This window comes from Rosa rugosa, chromosome 7 (genome assembly GCF_958449725.1).
Source record: "Rosa rugosa chromosome 7, drRosRugo1.1, whole genome shotgun sequence".
Classification (NCBI taxonomy): domain Eukaryota; kingdom Viridiplantae; phylum Streptophyta; class Magnoliopsida; order Rosales; family Rosaceae; genus Rosa; species Rosa rugosa.
The window spans coordinates 13,088,884-13,109,010 of NC_084826.1; the positions used below are offsets into that span (position 1 = coordinate 13,088,884).

General features: G+C 40.3%; 2 protein-coding genes across 2 annotated transcripts; both read right to left on the reverse strand.

Moving 5' to 3' along the window:
* Positions 1-10,499: 10,499 nt before the first annotated feature.
* LOC133723620 (uncharacterized) lies at positions 10,500-11,617 on the reverse strand. Its single transcript, XM_062150511.1, has one exon. The coding sequence runs from the start codon at positions 11,562-11,564 to the stop codon at positions 10,665-10,667; it is 900 nt and encodes a 299-aa protein (XP_062006495.1). The 5' UTR covers positions 11,565-11,617; the 3' UTR covers positions 10,500-10,664.
* Positions 11,618-15,031: 3,414 nt separating this feature from the next.
* Positions 15,032-16,576, reverse strand: LOC133722871 (uncharacterized). The gene has a single exon (XM_062149729.1). It carries the CDS (start codon positions 16,574-16,576, stop codon positions 15,032-15,034), a length of 1,545 nt encoding a protein of 514 aa, XP_062005713.1.
* Between the last annotated feature and the right edge of the window lie 3,551 nt (positions 16,577-20,127).

Consider the following 20,127-nt stretch of genomic DNA (forward strand, 5'->3'; position numbering starts at 1 on the left):
TAGTTGTATTTTATCAGGTTAATTTATTGATCGACTGTATAGTCTGTATATATAGTACCCCTGATTGATTCTGCAGATTGAGTATCCTGCTAATGTTCACTAGATACGTGGAAACCATGAGGCTGCTAATGATATCAATGCACACTTTGGTTTTCGTATTGAATGCATTGAGAGAACGGTATGTAAAATGAGTGTTTCTATTGGGACCTCCAAATCTGCTCACTTGACCTCACTCTATTATGAATTATTAAATGACATATATAACCTACTATAAAATGACAAATAAAGACAATAATTATACTAAGAAAATATTATTCAGGATGTACTCTACGAGGATTATTGTAATTGTTTCTCTGTAGCACGGGGTTCAGGTTTTATGTCCCCCCCGTTGCAAAATTCTACTATTAATATAATAAATGGAACCGGGCGTGGGGCTGAGCCTCCCAGCTAGGCTGGGTTCCAAACCCCTTTCAAAAAAAAAAAAAAAAAAAAATATTATATTAATTTATTTTATGTAGACTTTCCAATTCAATAATATTAGATTGTATTCTTTATTATTTCCCTTATCTATTTTCATTTTCCAATTCACTACATACTCATTAAAGCATTCATATATATTTAATAAGAATTAAAAATATGATTAAGATAATGTGACATAAAAATGTATGATATATTGATATATATGTTGAACACATATTGGTGAGGGAAAACAAAATAAATCCTATTATAATTTATGACCTGAATCTAAGTCTATCCATTATATTTGCAAAAAAAAAAAAAAAAGAGTAGCAGTTATAAAAAAAAAAAAAAAAAATCATGAGATACAAAAAGTAGAGAAAATAAATAAACATTAAGAAAAAATGATTTCTTCATTGTCTTTAACAGCTAAAATAGAAGAAAAAAAATTTAAAAAAACCACATAATAGTTCATGTTATTTTCTTATTGATTAGAAATTAATTTTGAAAATCAATACCTTGTGTTTGATTTATTTTATTTTATTGGAAAAACGATTTATGCATGTTGTTTGATTAAGGTATGTATATGTAGTTAAGATTTATAGAGTAATTAAATCATTCAAATGACTAAGTTTTTTTATTTTAAAGATAATAATTTGTTTATGAGTGAGGTTATTTGAGGAACTTTAGTGAGGTTTAGTGAATAAATTTAGTATTTAAAAATTTGATAGGAGGTGTAAAAAGTTTAGAGGTCAAGTGAGTAAATTTGGAGGTTCCAATAGAAAAACTCATGTAAAATTTAGGGAGTGAAATCCACATTCGTTATTTTACAATCCACACTCCATGTTCCTTTTTTGATAACTTAAATTTTGTCTTTACTAACTTAAATTTTGTTTTTTTTAATGAGAATTTTGACAAATATAAAAAAAGGGAGTGTGGATTACAAATTAGGGAGTGTGGATTTCACTTCCCATTATTTATCATACAGGCATGATGTCCTTGCTCCAAAATTTCAGAATATTAAATATACTAGTATCTTATGTGCATGTAGGGAGAGACCGAGAGAGTGATGGAATATGGGAATGGACACGGTTCAATCAACTTTTCAAGTACCTCCACTGGCTGCACTAATTGAAAAGAAAATCATCTGTATGTGTGGTGTCATGGTGGCATTGGGAGATCTATAGAACAAATAGAGAAGTTTGAAAGACCCATTGCTAGGACTGTCATTTGGTTTGGCAATTACCAAAAATGACCGAATAGTAACTGATGTTTTAGGTTTGATTATCTGTTTGGTAATTGAAACCGACTAAACCAAAACAAAAAATTATAAAAAAAGTTGATTCGATTTTGATAAATGCCGATATTTACCGATTACCTAAATATTACCTATATATCTTCTAGTTTTCAATACACACACATGTATAACAAATATAAACATAAATATACAATATTTAACATTATTACTACTACTAGATTAATAGTATACATATATTAGTGAACCTACAGAAATAGGTCATATACTATTGAGTAACCCAGTAAAAGATGGTTAGATAACTATTTTCATTTTTTTTTTTTGAGAGAATTGTCAACTCATTGCATTGATCAGCAAAATTACACATAATGACCTATCCCGGTGGGACTGTCAAAAGAGTCACTACCTAAGTAATTCAACCTTTTTAAAGATCATGAAGCCCTGCCAAAATCTATCCTAAAATATCCTAGAGAATCAAAGGGCCAAGACATCCTGGATATTTTTGGCGACAAAACTCATTCTTGAGCTAAACCCGGAGCCATTTCCTGCAGGAGAGGACTCACACTGACCTCCTCAGTGACCACCTCCCCTCCCACAGAAATTGCTTCTTCCATTGCAGGCAGCTCAACCACCTGTGCTACAACCTGTTCTTCAGCAATCCCGACATTGTTAATCTTCCGGGCCACTCTCTTACTCCGGACCTTCGGTCCCAATTTGTTTTTAACCCCTTTGGGCCTTCCCCTCTTAGTCTTCAAAGGGGAGATTTGCACTACTTTCATTGAAAATAGATAAAACTCTATGTTATATGTGCATAGAAAATTAAAAAATAAGTAGGTAAACACAAAGTCTCCAAAAATTTATAAAATTAAAAAATAAAAACAAATATCTTTCATTTCAATTTATAGTTAAAAAAAGGATTAAATACTTGTTACTCCTCAAACTTTTGCTTGAAAAACAGTTTAGTCCCTCGCCTTTCAAATTAAACTGGATAGTCCTTATTCTTTCTAATTCTCACACAACAAGTCCAAAACAGATCTAAAATGACTATTCTACCCCCAAGATCCTTTTTTTTATTTTTTTCTCTCTCTTTTTTCAATTTCTCTCTCTTTTTTTATTTATTTTTTCTGCTTTTCTCTCTCTCCCTCTCCACAGATCGATCTTCTCTCTCTTGGTTTTCACTCTCATCCAAACTTTCCAACCACCCACACTTCTCTCTCTCTCTCTTCTTCTTCAATGGCTTCCATCTCTGCTCCAACCCCAGCTCCTCCCAACCTTACCTTTCCCAACCCCAAATCCTACCCCTCCTCCGCTTCGAAAACCCCATTGTACCCTTCCTCTTCCTCTAGATTTTCCGATTCATCCCTCTGCCGGTGCCGGAACCCTTCCTCTTCCTCCTCCGACGACTCAGTCCACCATCACTCGACCCAGCAACAACAATGAAAACCAGAAACCAAGTACAATTTAGAACTAGCTAGAAACATAGGAAATGATGGTGTCGTTGGTTCCGAGCTTGGCGTTGCCGTAGGGGACGCGATTCAAGTCAACGGCGGAGACTGGGTTGGGTGCTTGAGCGACGGGGCTTAGATGCGACAGTGGGCTGGGAGCAACGCGCAGGAGGTGGAGCGACGCCGGAATCTGGACTGCGACGCCGGGAACTGGGGCTGCGGTCGGTGATGCAGGCGGTGAACGCTGGGTGGAGATGCGTTCAGGTCTGCTGGAGGGCGCGGGGATGAGGTTGGCCGGCTGTGGGCAGCGCGGGTGGGCAGGATGCTGCCGGATCGAGATGGGCTAGGTGCGCGGGATTTGCGGCCTGTGAAGGGGAATTTTGTTTTCAGGAGGAAGAAGATGCGAAGAAGAAGAAAGAAAAGAAAGAAAAGAGAGGAAGAGGAATTTTGTTTTCAGGAAGGGGGAGGGAGAGAGAGAGACAGAAGAGAGAGAGAGAGAATATAAAAAAGGGGAGAAAAAAAAAATAGAGAAAAAATAAAAATAAAAAGACGAAGTGAGGGGTATAATAGTCACTTTGGATCATTTTGGACTTTTTGTGTGAGAATTAGAGAGAATAAAGACTAAATTGTTTAATTTAAAAGGTGAGGGACTGAACTGTTTTCTGGAGCAAAGTACAGGGAGTAACAAGTATTTAATCCTTAAAAAAATACTTGTTATAAAATTGATAATACCGAAAATGAAACCAAAAATTGGTAGAAAATACTAAATACCAAAAAATTTATATTATAATTGATAGCTCAATTTTACGGTACCTCAAAACTCTTTTAGGCAAACAACTCACAATAATATAATTTCTGTTGTAAATATTATATATATGTGGTTGTCTACGTAAATACTCATTAGTTATGTCTTTATAATATAAACCTTACTCCTATATAATGGGGCCTAATGAGAATGAATGAGACATTTCTACCTGCTCATTTAATTTGTCTCTCTCTATTCTATATCTCTCTTATTTTCTAGTTTATAACACGTTATAAGCACCATTTTCTCTTCGTTGTTTTTTTTTTTAATTTTTATTTTATTTTAAGCTCCATGATGATCAAAGTGTTCAATGGTATAATTTCGTTGCTTATGACCATGAACCATGATCTATGAGTTTATTATTAAAGGTGGTATGTATATAGATGATTATATCGAGAATCTATGTTCTTATTACTATTCATTACGATCAGTGTTCTAAAAAACGGCCGCCCAGGCCGCCTAGGCGCTGGGCGGCGGGAGACCGAGGCGAGTATTAGCTAAACGGAGCTCTCAGGTGGAATGGATTTAGGCGGCCGCCTAGGTGGCCTGGACGTCCGTCTGGGCGGTCTGGGCGGCTGGGCAGCTAGGCGGGTTTCAATTTGTTTTTCTTTCTTTTTTCACGACACTGAAACCCCAAATCGATCAGACAAGTAGAAACATGTGAAGGGCTAGCTAGGTTCGGCTAGTTATATATTCAGATCAGATCCATGCCAAGTAAAAGCCAATTCGATCCCCACAACTCCTATTCGCTCTCCCCACCAAGCCACCGCGTCTCTGCACCACCCTTCCACCGCAGCTCCACCGCGGCTCCACTGCGCCTCTGCTCCACCGCTTTATCTCGGCCTCAGACTCCCTCTGCTCCCCTCGAGCCACCGTAGCTTCCCCCCAAGCCACCCCTAACTTCCCCTTAAATCAAGATCTTGAAATCTGAGAATTGAAACCTTGTTTTTGTGAAGTTATTCATGAGGTGATTGAACAATGAAGAGAAATATGAGAGACTGGAGAGTGGTGGCTATTGGTTTTGCACAAGAGAGGAAGAAAAGATCATAATGAACATGGCTGTTTGTCAAGAGAGAGAGAGAGAGAGAGGGGTGGCTGCGGTTTGTCGAGAGAGAGAGGATAGATGGGCAAGTGGCTGCAGCAGCATAACTAATTGATTATGTTTGAACTTTGAACACGTTAGGTGGCACGTTTCCTATACTAATTATATAATTATTCAATCAAGTTGTTGGAGAATGGAGAATGGTCATGTTTGTGGGGGAACTTGGAATAAAATATAATTCTATAGAATATCTTATTATTTATAAGTTATAATAAGTATTCATATTAGGCTATATATACTTGATATATATATATATATATATATATATATATATGATATAAAAATAAATAAAAATTAAAAAAATACAAAACCACCTAGGCGCCTGGGCACTCCTCCCCAGCCCACCTCCCGACTAGCGCCTAGCGATTTTTCAAACCTTGGTTACGATGCATTTCACAAAATCTATATGGTACAATTCCACATATTTTTATAAATAATTTTATAGAAATTTTTGAACTCATATTCAATACGCAATATGCAACTTTGAGAACCATTGTTCCAATAATCAAGACTTGAGTCTGCTGGCCGAGTAATCTAAGAACCTATGGCTCTACAGACATCACATGAATATTTTTTCTATGAGATCCATTGTTCATATTCACCAACACTTCGAAACCTTTGTTTCGAATAAGAATTTTTTATTATTTTTCATAGAACATATAGTTCTAATACTTATAGATCCTCACATGACTGCAAATGTGGCTACGATAACCACTTTTGGCGCATTTGTTGCATGCCCTAGCATTAGTAGCACTTTACCAAGCCATCCTCAAAGGTAATAAAGCCGAAATCAATTATATTGATCAATCAGATCCCTTGGGATTCATCTGAGCCATTGAACATCACTAGCTCGACTCAAAATTGACATTTTCTTTTTGTGGATAATAGAAAACATGTTGATGACTGTGTGGGTGATCAACAAATTCCGACCCACAATCATGACAATTAATCCCACCATGAATACGAGAATGATTTCAACTATGCATATGATGATAATTACGATTGTAAATGCAGCAGTGATGATGGTCATAAAGTGCAGCTATGATTACAACAATAAGTGCGGTAATCATTACTGCAATAAAGCACGACAATGATGACGATCATAAAGTCGATAGTAATTACATTATAAAGACGGAGTAATCACGACTTATGACCCAAGTCCTCCTACACCTATAGATAGGGGGCACGACGACAAGGTAAGATATCTCATTCTGACTTATTTGACTTGACTCAACTAAGAAAGTTATTGACTTAGGCATCAAAGGGTTTTTTGTAGGTACCCCTTCCTCTTCGAGCTGACGGTCAAACATCAGAAGGAAAGGAAGCTTCTAGATCATTCCTGATAAGCTCCCACTTCAATCTGCATTCATTGGTGAGTCAAAGTCCTCTTCAGAATTTTTCATCACCAAGAAGTGGTGCAGTCTGTGGGAACACTTTTCCCTTAAAAGTGATGGCGGTATCTGCACCTCAAGGAATCCCATTTCTGTCACTAAGGATTAGGAGTGACGAAATCTAGGCCTCAAACGACGTGGCCTTGAACCTACCTGGAGACTTGAACTTGCTCTCTAATAGACGAGACGCAAAGGTTCAGGCAAGAACTCGAACAACTCAAAAAGAAAAAACAAGATCGGGAGGATCGTCGAGGGAGGAAGCTAGAAAGAATCCTACAACTCAATAGTGACTCATCGGATGGTGAACTTAGCGATGCTCGCCAAGCCAACAGGGTAATCAACGCGGTAGCCAGCGACTTTACCAATGGAGGATTAGGTGGAACCCTGGTCAAGAGGTTGAATGGCACATTGAACGGTGGAATAGGAGTAGAAAACCCCAAGAGGGATAGAAATGATGAGTGACCCGAGAAAATGGTCGAAGAATGCAAGCAGGCCAACCTTCGAGAGCTCGCATATGAGATCGCAAGAGACGTCGATAAGTCTCTGTTTATTCCTAACATTTTCAACACCGAGAAGCCTCAAAGGTTCACCACAAAGGGTACAAATTGCAGATGTCTATCGAGACAACCGACAAGAAGCTGATGTGCAAACTCTTCCCCTTAAGCCTCACGGGCATCGCGTCGACAAGGTTCCAAGACCTCAAGCCCCAATCAATCTCAGATTTCGACACGTTGAGCCGAACCTCCATTTCTCAATATTTCTGCAGTTGCAAACAAAAGAAGGACATGGCGACCCTGTTCAACACTAAGCAAAAAGTAGGAGAGATAATAGGCTATTTCTTCAAGAGATTCAAGGCAGAGATGATGCACGTTAATTGTAACCCTCAGTGTGCGGTAATCGTGTTCCGAGAAGGACTCTTCCTAGGTACGTGTTTATACAAAATCTAAGAGACATGGATGATATTGTTACAAGGGTTTTATTCACTTGTAACAATATCCGAGTCGAGGGGGAAAAACCCAGGTAACATTTTATTCACTTTTTAGGTAACGTAGACTAAAGTTATTTATTTTAGTAATCATTTGTCTGATTTTCACTTCCTTTTGTATTCGAAATGTATTTGTGGCCGGTGGCTGGAATAAATAAAATATTGTTTACTTAACTCGTGTGGTTTCATGGTAACCCTTGCCTGCGGGAACAAGTTGGGATAGCTCTAACCAAATCTCATTTCAAAATAATACACGAGGCCGGTGGCTGAAATAATACACAAGGCCGGTACCTAAATGTGGGTGCAAGGCCAGTAGTTGAAATAATGCACGAGGTTGGTGGCCAAAATGTATGTATGAGGTCAGTGGCCGAGAGGAATGCATGAGGCCGGTGACCAAAATGTATATGTGACGTATGAGGCTAGGGGCCAAAATGAATAGATAAGGCCGGTGGCCAAAATGAATAAAATGTTGTTTATCAGACTTGAAAAATGGGGGCAACTTTATGTCCCATGCAGAAACTAACTCTTCCCCTAAGAGTATTCCATGAATTCATCATATATGGTTTGATTTTGAACTTTTGGTACTCTAAATATACTCGTGTTTTTCATTGTTATTGAGCATCTCGTAAGCACCGGTTCCTGGTAACAGTGGCAATGATATATAGGGGACGAATTATTTTTCTTCTTGCACTTATGAGTGCACAATAAAGAAAAACAGGGGGCAAGATGAAAGTAAAAAAAAAAAAAAAAGAAGAAAAGGCTCTCGGTGAGGGAAAGGCGGGGTTCAGAATCCGGCGAGGGAGAGAGAGAGAGCGAACTAGCTGTGCATCGTGACCGGAGAGAGAGAGAGAGGAGAGAGAGTGGCATAACAGTGACTGTAGTTTATTAATTAGGCTGAGGGCATATTTGTCATTTCTCTTTAAATTGTGTTAGTGAGAATAAAAATATGTTGCTAGAATAAGTGGGATAATTTTGACCAATTTTAGTGCTTTGGGTCAAGGACCCTAATATTATTGCTTTCAAATCAGAAGATGAGATGAGTATTTTGTGTTCAAATATCAAAATTAATTAATTAATATTCCCTTCTAGTGTCTACTTTCTCTCTTAAAAAAAAACACAAACCCACTTCCTCAGTTCCCTCCCCCTTCTAGATATTCGGCTTGAGAGTCGGGGGAAAGCACCGATCTATAGTTTTCCCAGGGATCTTCTCTCTTCAGAGGCTTTATGTCTCTTATCTCGGCTTTCCTTTTCAAGTCTGCTCCATCTAGCCTCCCATCTCCACTCCCACCATGCTCCCTCCTTCCCCTCCTTCAATTCTTCTCCCATCTCTTAACCCTTTCTCTGTTGCTGATCCTTGAACATCATCCAAAATTGTCATTTTGCTCTATTGAATCTGTCGCTTTACCTTTATCATTTACAGCCACTATCACCATTGCCCTTCGGGGTGTTTACCCAGCTCTTCGGAGCGTTTACCTTCATTACACGAAGGAGATCACCACTCAGTTACGTATGGTATCTGAAGATTCCATCATCCCATGGTTCTTTGGTTCTTGGTTCCTTGGTACTTTCTCGGTGGTTGCTTATCTCCGGCTATTCGGTAACAATCAGAGGGATGCTTTTAGTTCATCTCGGCGGATGCTTTGGGTCTCTCGTGTTTTGGTTGCTGGTTTATTGGGATCGTTTGTGTCCTTGTTCGATGCAATCTCTGCATCGTGAATGTTGGATCTAGAGACGCTGTTGCATTGGACCTTCTTTGTTGTTTGTGTTGTTATTTTCTGTTTTATTTGGTTTAGTTTGGTTGGGCCTCTGTTGCCTTCTCTCTGTAATCTTGTTGGTTGTTTAATGAAGTTGTTTCTCTTGCCAAAAAAAGAAGGAAAGAAAAAACCAGAAGATTAGTTGGTATAGAAGAGTCATGCATGCTAATAAAGCCAAGCTGCGAGAGAAGAGACAAGCAAGAGGAAGAAGAGAGACAGGATCATTCATAATCATCAGGACATTTTTCTAGTCAATCTCCATTTGTACAGATAAGGAGGTTTATTGTATCACTCAAAACTAAACATAATAACTGCTTGAATATAATCTCATTCTGCCACCTGATGATTCCAGTAAAATACTTGCATACTAATTCTACCATGCTGCTAGGTCCATACGCCCACCATGCTGGTGGTTGGTTTTGGTATCACTTTAAGACATCATCTATCACATATTCAACCAATTTGACAAGTCTAATCACAATTCAAATTACAACACTACATTTGACACCATGACCACTTATAGAAGAATTGACAATCTTATAGAAGAATTGACAATGTGGCCAGGATTTTGTAACATTATAACTAACAAACACCTCATATCGGAATTACAATACAATGGCTCCCAATATTTTCTTTTAACGCAGTATGCATCTCTTATAAGGGAAGTTTCAGAGAGAAAAGCTATCCATGTCAGACCCCATCATAAGTACAGATATCATACTACACCAATTTGACAATTCTGATCATAATTTAAATTACACCACTACATTTGACACCACCATGACCACTTATAGAAGAATTGACAATGTGGATTTTGTAACATTATAACTAGCAAACACCTCATATCTTACCAACTTGTTGAAATCTTAAATGGAATTATAGTAAACAATGGCTCCCAATACTTTTTTTAATGCAGTGATCATCTCTTATAAGAGAACTTTTAGACAGAAAAGCCATCCATGTCACAGCTCATCACAACTACAGATATCTTACTACACCATTACTATTTGAATTACTTATCTAGTTTTTTTTTTTTTTTTTTTTTTTTTTTTTTTTTTTTTTAACATACACCACTATTTATCATGAATGCAAATTGTAACTGTTTAGTGTTTACTCATATAGATCAGGCACTATTTAGGTTAAGTGCTTCTCATATCAGAAAACAAGCACTAATCAATCTAAGGTGGCGTTCTGGAACATCTTCATGCTTGTAAATGAAAACAGGTTAAGAGTACGTTCGGCAATCTATTTCTTAAAACGTGCAGAACAAAATTAAAAAATATTGTTAACTTTTACTCAAAGAAGCTGAAAACAACAATTTAACATTTTCACTTTTTACTTCAACTGAATGCAGATAGACAATCTTTACTCATAATATAAAAGCAGACACTATTAGGGAAATACAACAACAATTAGTTCAAACAATTCAAAATTATAATCACAACTATCACAGACCGGTGACTGACCTCATTCAGTGAGTGGGCCGTTCTGCCTTGATGCAATAGAGATACAAAACGATATTGCTTACGGTGTTGAACAACAAAACGAGCGTGAAAAGGACTGAAACTATCACAATTTGTACCACAAATTCAGAAGTCACCATCCTCCACCATCCACCATGGCTCAGATCCCCTGTTAAACTCAACTGGACTTGTAGAATCCAATCACTGAACAACCCTAAAATCAGGGCAGGAGTCCCAAAAATCAAAAGCATCATCAAACCCAACATTTTGTTTCCCTTCATCAAAGAGCTGCTTTTTCTCATAGACTCTACCAGCCCACGCGATTCTATCACAACAATTGACGATGCAAGGTTCCACTCCAAGTGAAGATGTACACTACCCAGCAATATAACAATATCTAAAATATCCAGCTTACTCTCCTCACTCCCTCTAATTACCTTAAATAAATTTTGCCCCAAATGAACAAGATTAAACAACGTAACCATGTTCGGAATAGAAATTATGACCATACCGAGGAGAGGAAGGAATGAGACAAATGCAGATTTAAAGAGAGCCGAGATTAGTTTAACTGGTCGGCCATAATATACTGCGTATGTGATTGACCAGAGACCCAAACTGTAGTGGATGAATCCCGAGTAGGAGAAGATGAAGCTAAGGGATGAGAAAGCAAGGGCTAAGAGAGTCTCAGATTGGAACTTGTTCGGAAACGGATGCTCGGCCTTTAAGAGATTTTGACGGGTCGGATAGGCTATAGAGGAGAAGGATTTAGGGAGCAGATAGAGAAAAGAGAGATAGAACAGATATATATACTCTGCTTTGAGAATCCTCACACACTCGCCAACCACTGTGAACAGGTTCAGACGTAGCGATTCCATGGCGGCCGGACTTTTCTTTTTTTGAGAAGACATGGCGGTCGGATTGGGGGTTTCTGAAGCGGTTGGGCATGGTCTTAAATGGTTCCATTTTATCTGGTCGAAGACTATGGCTTGGGCACTACTATTTAAGTCCAGGGCCTAGCCCAAGCTTAGTCCATGTTAGTAAAAAGTGAAGGACTTGCTCGGCCCAGTTCTACCCCTTTTACATGCCTACTTAACGTATTTGTTAAAAGGTGCAAAGACTTGCAAATTGAAAATTTTAAGGAGATTCGAACTTGGGATGAAAATCAGACAACATCTTGCCCACTGAACCAGACTTGGCTTTGAGAAGAGGTTAGTACATATAGTATATAAATTATAGAAAGACTAGCCTCTCAAGTGGATACGTCACTGGGTGTACACCATGCTAAATGCCCTCTTTTGTCATGTCTGCAATGGGAGAGGAGAAGAGTTGTGCCCTTAAGGACATTGGTTCCAGGAATTAAACATGATGCATTAGCAGTAGTTGTATCTCTGATGGCAACATCTGTACTTTTTGTTTCATCTGTTGTTTTTTTTTTTTTTGAACATTAAAAGAAATATTACAAAGAAGATCTCATTGGAATCTTATACAAAGCCTTATTAAAATTTACATATGGAATAATTCTAGTAGGGAAATTGTAAAACCATATACTATTATGAACAACATTTTGACCTAAATCTGCACCATATTGATTTCTCGGAAGATATGTCAGAAAGAAATGTTTGAAAAACTGGCTTGAAAATGCTGAATATCATTAACAATCAAAGAAACTCTCTAAGGAATCTTAGAAATACCTCTAACCATCTTGATTAGAAGAAGAAAATTGCCATCAACTTGAAGTTTATGAGAATACTAAGTTGTTTATTAGCCCACAACAGACCTGCTTTTAAACCTATTGCTTCAACATTGAGAACAGAGGGGTAACCAATGGGAAGAGCACTTGCAATAAGAACTGATCCATTGCTATCAAGAATCACAAACCCTACAAAAGCTTTTCCAACAGCAGATACTGAGCCATCCAAATTTAATATATAACAATTATCATTAGGTGGGATCCAAACAATCAATTGTTTGCGACGATTTTTAAATTTCCGTAAGGCAATCTTATTAGCATTCCAAAAATCTTAAAGAAATTGTTTAATATGATCGAATAACAACATGATTAATTGTAGGTTGTTTTTGCTGAAAAAGCAATTTATTTCGTTGATCCCATAATTTCTAACCCACCGGAAGTATTTTCTCTATCAAAGAGCTTGACTAGTGTTCCAGTGAGTATGAATCCAATTAACTAAAGGAGGGGAATGAACTCGATTTAAAGGTGTTTATGGTGGCTTTCTCCGGGTACCTCACACAGAATGCTATACCACCTGGGGTACCGATCCAACTCCCAAATCATGTACCAAGAACACAGCGTTAGAGGGGTAAACCGTATCGGACGGTTTACGCCTCTCTGATGCCTGAGAAAGATATAAATATATAAATGAATTGTATATATAGTGGACAAAGGAGTTATTACCCGTAAAAGGTAGTTGTGCTGATGCCTTTATACTCGAGCATGGGAAAGAAGTTTCCCCTATCTTCGATGTGGGACGCATGTTGCTCTTTTGATGCCCTATCAACCCTCTGTTGTGTAATTAGATGGGCTGTGCTGGCCATGCCCCGGGGTGACATCCTCCATGGGCCCCGCCATGGTGGGTTGTGAACCTGGCCCATGGCATGGTACCTGGGTATCCTAGAGGCCCCAGCCTATAGTGCCAAACCTAGTGAAGATCTCTCTAGTATGTACAAGTCCCCCAAGTTCCCGTTCAAGATGTTTCTTGGGTGGGGACTTGATATTTTTGGTCACAAGGTTTGTCACAGATGTGCCTGTGGGGAGTCCCCCAAGTGCACATGCAAGGGATGTCTTGAGCGGGTTACACTGCAGGTAGCTAATCTACAATGCTCCCAATTTAACCCTGTAGGGTTGGAGAAAACCTCCGGTATCGTTGGAGCCTTGAGCCTCTGGTACCCGATGGGGTTGAAGAAGGGCTTGAGCCTCCGGTACCCGATGGGGTTGAGGGAGGGCTTGAGCCTCTGATACCCGATGGGGTTGAAAGAGGGCTTGAGCCTCCGGTATCCGATGGGGTTGAAAGAGGGCTTGAGCCTCTGGTACCCGATGGGGTTGAGGGAGGGCTTGAGCCTCTGGTACCCGATGGGGTTGAGGGAGGGCTTGAGCCTCCGGTACCCGATGGGGTTGAGGGAGGGTTGGGCCTCCGGTACCCGATGGGGTTGAAGGAGGGCTTGGGCCTCCGGTACCCGATGGGGTTGAAGGAGGGCCTACTTCGATCTCGAAAATGCATTTCTGCGGGTTAAGCCGCATACCGTTGCGTAATATGATAGCGAAGACAATTGATAAGTTGGTTACATGGTCCTCGGGGGTTAAGCTTTTGACCAGCATATCGTCCACGTATACCTCCATGATAGTACCAATGACTTCTACAAACATGGAGTTGACAAGTCGTTGATAAGTGGCGCCTGCATTCTTCAATCCGAAGGGCATGACATGGTAGCAATAAAGACCTTTGTCTGTAGTGAAAGCAGTGTGCTCCTCGTCTGCCGGGTTCATTCGAATTTGGTTGTACCCACTGAACGCATCCATGAAACTGAGTAACCGGTACCTAGCGGTGGAGTCGATTAGTTGATCAATTCGAGGGAGCGGGAAGCTATCCTTAGGGCATGCCCGGTTGAGATTCGTATAGTCTACACACATGCGCCATGATCCCGGAGATTTCTTTGGTACCATGACCACATTGACTAACCACCGGGGATACGTTACTTCCCTGACAAAGTTGATGGCCATAAATTTCTTTACTTCAGCCTGGATAGCCCGGTACTTATTATGTGTGAAGGCTCTGCGCTTCTGTCTTACCGGTGCCGAGTAAGGAACGATGCTCAGGTTATGCATGGCTATGTCAGTTGGTATATCGGGCATGTCTTCGTATGACCAGGCGAAAGCAGATGCGTTAGAGCGGAGGAACGAGATTAGGTCCTCTCTAATAGCCGGAGCCAACTTGGTACCTATCTTGACAATCCTGTCTGGGAACTGCTCGGATAGCACGACCTCTTCGATGTCTTCTACTGCACCGGGCCGTTCCTCGTCAGTCAGTATCATCTCTGGGGTCCTCGTACCTGTCTGTGAGAGGGTCGGTGGCCACGGGCAACATTTCTGACTTACCCTTGCCCCGAGATACCGTTAAAGAATAGCACTGCCTTGCCGCAGCCTGATCACCTCGTATGGTCGCTATTCCCACCGGGGTTGGCACATTCATCATGAGCATGTGGCCTGCAATGAATGTCTTTAAACGCCAGAGTGCCTGCCGACCCAAGATAGCGTTATAGGATGAAGCATAGTCGACGACAATGAACTCTGTCTTAATGGTTGAACAATTTGGACTTTCTCCCACCGTGATTGATAAGTAATCTGATCTCAGGGGTTGGACTATATCTCCTGAAAGCTGATGAGGGGCTCATTATCCTGGGACAACTTGGCTCTTCCCCTGTTCAAAGCTTTGTATGCATAACGAAATAATACACTAACCGAGGCCCCGATATCTACGAGTACCCGATAAATTATGTAATGGTCCATTTGGAGCGTGATTAGGAAGGGGTCATCATGGGGCATCCTAAGGTCAGTTTCTTCCTCCTGCAAGAAAGTGACGGACTTCCACTCGATATCGCCTCCTTGTTGCGGGGCCTTGTGGAAATTGAACACTTCCGGGTGGCCGAAACTGGAATTTCGCTTCTTCTGCCGGGGAGGTAAATTCTTCGGGCCTCCACCGTGAATCATGAGGATCCGGCCATATACATCGATAGCTCCGATCTCTTTAGCAGGTAGGTACCGCTGAAGCTTGCATTGCTGAATAAGTGACTCGATCGTATTCTTTAAAGCCATGCAGAGGTTGGTATTGTGCCCGGCATCTTCATGATATGTACAGAACCTTCTGGTATCCTGCTGGGTGAATTTACTCTTTGGGAACTTCCTCGGTGGTGGTCCAGGTATCTCGTCTTTGTTCTCGTTCCAAATAGTTTCATACGAAGCGTTAAGGATAGTAAATACTTCGTACCGAGGTGGTGGTGGTGTTCGTGGGGCCTGCTGTGCCCTTTCTTCGCGGTGGGACTGAGTGGTCACGTAACCGCCGGACCTGGACGAGGAGTCTTTGCTTCTCTTGCTCGAGTTATGGGGTGATCGTCCCTGATCATGCACCCACTCCCGCTTTCTTGGCTCTTCCCTGGCCACCGGGGCCAGGTTAGAGGTTCTTCGCTCTGGTCTGATATTATCCACGTATGTTTCGAATTCGGCCTGAGCGTGTCTAATGGCTGTGGCCATCAGCTCGTCGTAGCTAGCCGGGGGATGATGATTTATCCCGTAGAGGAACTCCCCGACCCTTAAGCCCCTCCTGAAAGCCAGCTCAGCGAGTTCCTTGTTAAGGTCCCGGCACTTAGCGGTAGCCGCTTGCCACCGGTTAACGAAGGATTTCAACGTTTCATTCTCCCCCTGCTGAACCTTCAGTAGCCCCTTCGGGGTGTGTATCCTGTCGGTACGGAGGATGAACCGAGCGAGGAATTTGTCTGCGAGCTCCTTGAAATTCCCTATCGAACCGGCTGGCAGTTCGTAGAACCAACTCAAAGCTTCCCCTGATAATGTCTCCTGGAACATGTTACAACACACCTCGTCCGTGTATCCCTTGGCGCTCGTTAGTGAGCGGAAAGCCTGTAGGTGCTGGTACGGGTCCCCAGTTCCCGTATAGTCAATCTTCAATGGTTTTGATATGTTCGATCGAATGACACCTCTAACCTGCTGGGTGAAAGGACCCGGACGGTCTTCATAAGTGGTTAAGGGCCTCCATGTGTCCATGTTCTCTGCTGCCTCTACCCTTGCCTGAATGGCATGCAAGGAGTTGCTCATTTGTAAGAGCAATGCCGTGTTTGGATCAGTTACCGGTAGATCATTTTTGGTAGGCTGGGGCAAAGGCGGTGGTGGCATATACCTCAGGCTCTCGAGGTTCAGCTCCACCGGTATCTGTATGATCCGGTTATTGCCTCATGTGGACGGGGTTGCCGCCACGCCGGCTCCCGTAGCGGGGGCAACATTTAACTCTGTCGTTACTTGGGATGCTCTTGCTAGGGCATGGGTGAGCGCCTCGTTATGCTGGTGCCCGGGCTAGCGCAGTGTTTTCATCTTCCAGCTCCTGCAGTCTCTGTTGTGAAAGGAGGTTTGTCTCCCTATCGATCCTTTGCTGTTCCCGGTCGATCCTGGATTGTTCCCGGAAGGCTGCGATCTCTGCTCGCATGGACTCTAACTCTGAAACTGGGGCCACTTGGTCTTGGATGACCGGTGGGCTATTTGCGCCCTGTGGGTCCGAGAATCTGAGACCATGTGCCTCTCTCCTGACACTTGGCGTTCCTGCCGATGAAGTGCCCGGGGAGAATAACAGTGCCCAGGCTACATTTCTACCCTCACCTGCCGCTTCTTCAGGCTCGGTCATGATTCAAATCCCCTATCTGGCGCGCCAATGTTTCTTGTGGCTTTCTCCGGGTACCTCACACAGAATGCTATACCACCTGGGGTACCGATCCAACTCCCAAATCCTGTACCAAGAACACAGCGTTAGAGGGGTCAACCGTACCGGACGGTTTACGCCTCTCCGATGCCTGAGTAAGATATAAATATATAAATGAATTGTATATATAGTGGACAAAGGAGTTATTACTCGTAAAAGGTAGTTGTGCTGATGCCTTTATACTCGAGCATGGGAAAAGAGTTCCCCCTATCTTCGATGTGGGACGCAGGTTGCTCTTCTGATGTCCTATCAACCCTCTGTTGTGTAATTAGATGGGCTGTGATGGCCATGCCCCGGGGCCTGGGTGCCCGGGGTGACATCCTTCATGGGCCCCGCCATGGTGGGTTGTGAACCCAGCCCATGGCATGGTACCTGGGTATCCCTAGGGGCCCCAGCCGATAGTGTCAAACCCAGTGAAGATCTCTCTAGTATGTACAAAAGGAATGAAAGCAGTTTCCATAAACTTACTACCTAAGAGCATTCAAAAATAGATGATATGTAGTTTCACTATTAGCCTTGCCGAAGGGGATAGATCAATTACATTACTGAACCGAGCAAGTCTATAAGACGTAGAAAGCTATATATCCTTGCAACAATAATCAAGCAAAAATTTTAATCTTAGGAGGTAATATAAGCGTCTAGATTTTCACAAGAGCCTTTGAATTAGGAGAAATTTGAAGATCAGTAGCAGATTTACAGTAGAACAACCATTAGGTGAAGGTCCCCATACCTTTATTTTTATTTTTTTTAAAAGCTAATGTAGTGGAAACTTGTTGAATTGGTTAAAAGGTTACCAACCTAGGGTAAAGCTATGGTATGTTAACATTTCTCATACATCAACTATTTTTACCACTTTAAGGACTCATGTTACTACTTTAAGGACTCATGTTACCACTTTGAGGACTAATATTACTATTTTGAGGACTCATATGGTAAACTAAGAAAATTTACCACTTTAAGGACTCATGTTACCATTTTGAGGACTAATATTACTATTTTGAGGACTCATGTGGTAACTAAGAAAATTTACCACTTTAAGGACTCATGTTACCACTTTGAGGACTAATATTACTATTTTGAGGACTCAAATTACCACTTTTAAGGCAATTGTATGCATGTCATACGTTAACATTTTGTAGAATTTTCCACCAACCTAAATGTTGATATGTGTTATTTTAAAAACTAATATTTGTCATATTAACACACATTCTTTCTTGATATATAACATTGTTCAGAAACATGTAATAAATTTTGTCAAAATAATAAATTACACTTAGTAGAACTAAAATTACGACTCATGATCACACTCTTGTGCTTGTGGTAATTGAGTGGTTAAACATGTAAATATCATAGTTGCATAACTTTTATAAAATGGAGAACCTTGATTATCAAATAGAGAACCTCTTACAATACAAGTACTTACATATCTTTTGGTCTAATATTACCTTTACCATGTTCACAACACAAATGTTGTCACAGTTATAAAATGGTTGATAATTTTATAAATGATGTTGTATATCAATCGTTGTCACATCTTGAAATTGGTTTAGAAACTTGTAAATGTGGTCGTAGGTGGAGTAATTACCACAAATAGAACTTTAACTACAATTTTTTACATTAATTTTCATCATTTATAGTAAAGTGTATCTTCATAGATTAATTTTCTTATCAATGAAAGGCATTACACGACAAAATACCCCAATTACACAATCAAGAACTGTAACGCTCCAATTACTGGAAAGTGATTGTACTCCAAATGAGAACAAGACAATAAGAAGATTACCACCCTTGAAACTACTATCCTTAGATGCCATTCCCTGAAATTCCTTATTCCAAATGACCCCAACGTTGGTAAGCACAAACGCAAATAGGAAAACCCCGAGTTGTTGCTCCAGCACAACGTGGAAGGACCTTCTACTAGAGCAGCTTCACAAAAACTAGCTCTGAGAGAGCAAAAATGAGCCCATGGAGAGCAGACCCCACAGGAAACCTTGAATGTATTGCTTCTCAGTGACATTGTCTTATCTGTCTGAATCAGAATCCAATGCAATGATGACCATAGCAGCAATAATGATCACAATAACATTTACTATTAAATCATTGAGTTAGTTCTTCACCAATATATATATATCCAAGCAATGCAGAAAATACACGGGATGATGATGTAATTAGAAAGGGAGAATATCACAAATGATCACTCAACTATTACCTATTCGATACTTTGGTCACTCACCTTTTAAATATATCACTTTGGTCACTCAACTTTAACTCTGTTATTCACTTTAGTTAATTTATTAATTTTTTTTATTAAAAAAAAAATTATTTGCCACAATATTAATGATATTTTCGTCCAACCAATTGTGAAAAATTGAGAAGTCTGTATTAGAATGATTGAGAGAAGTGATTAAAGTGAGATAAAATGGCCATTGGGTGACTAAAGTGATTGATAGAGTTAAAGTTGAGTGACCAAAGTGATATATTTAAAATGTGAGTGACCAAAGTGTCGAATAGGTATCAAAACACTTTCTGATGATTTGAAGTTCGAACAATGCAAAGTCATGGTATCAAAAAAGCTACACTTTTCTCTTTCTTCTGTGAAGAGGAACAATACATAATGTGATTGTATATGCAGTAAATCAGTAAGATTGAACACACAGTGATAGTTCGTGCTTATATGATACTTCGGGAATTATGGTGGAGCAAAATATAGGAAAGGAGAGCAAGAGGGAGGAAACATAGTTTGATGTTTAGTATCAAAGACAGCTCTAGGGGGATAAATCATTACCTATATGTTGGATGCAAAATTATATCATAACTGACTAAAATTTCAAAATATATTACAAAATAGTTGCCAAAAGAGCTAAGAATTGGACAACATTGATTGTTATTGGAAGTACAAGGGTACACACGATGAAATTAGAAGTGCAAGGGCACATGTAATTTAGGCAATAAAAGTCAGGGAGGTCAAATGAAT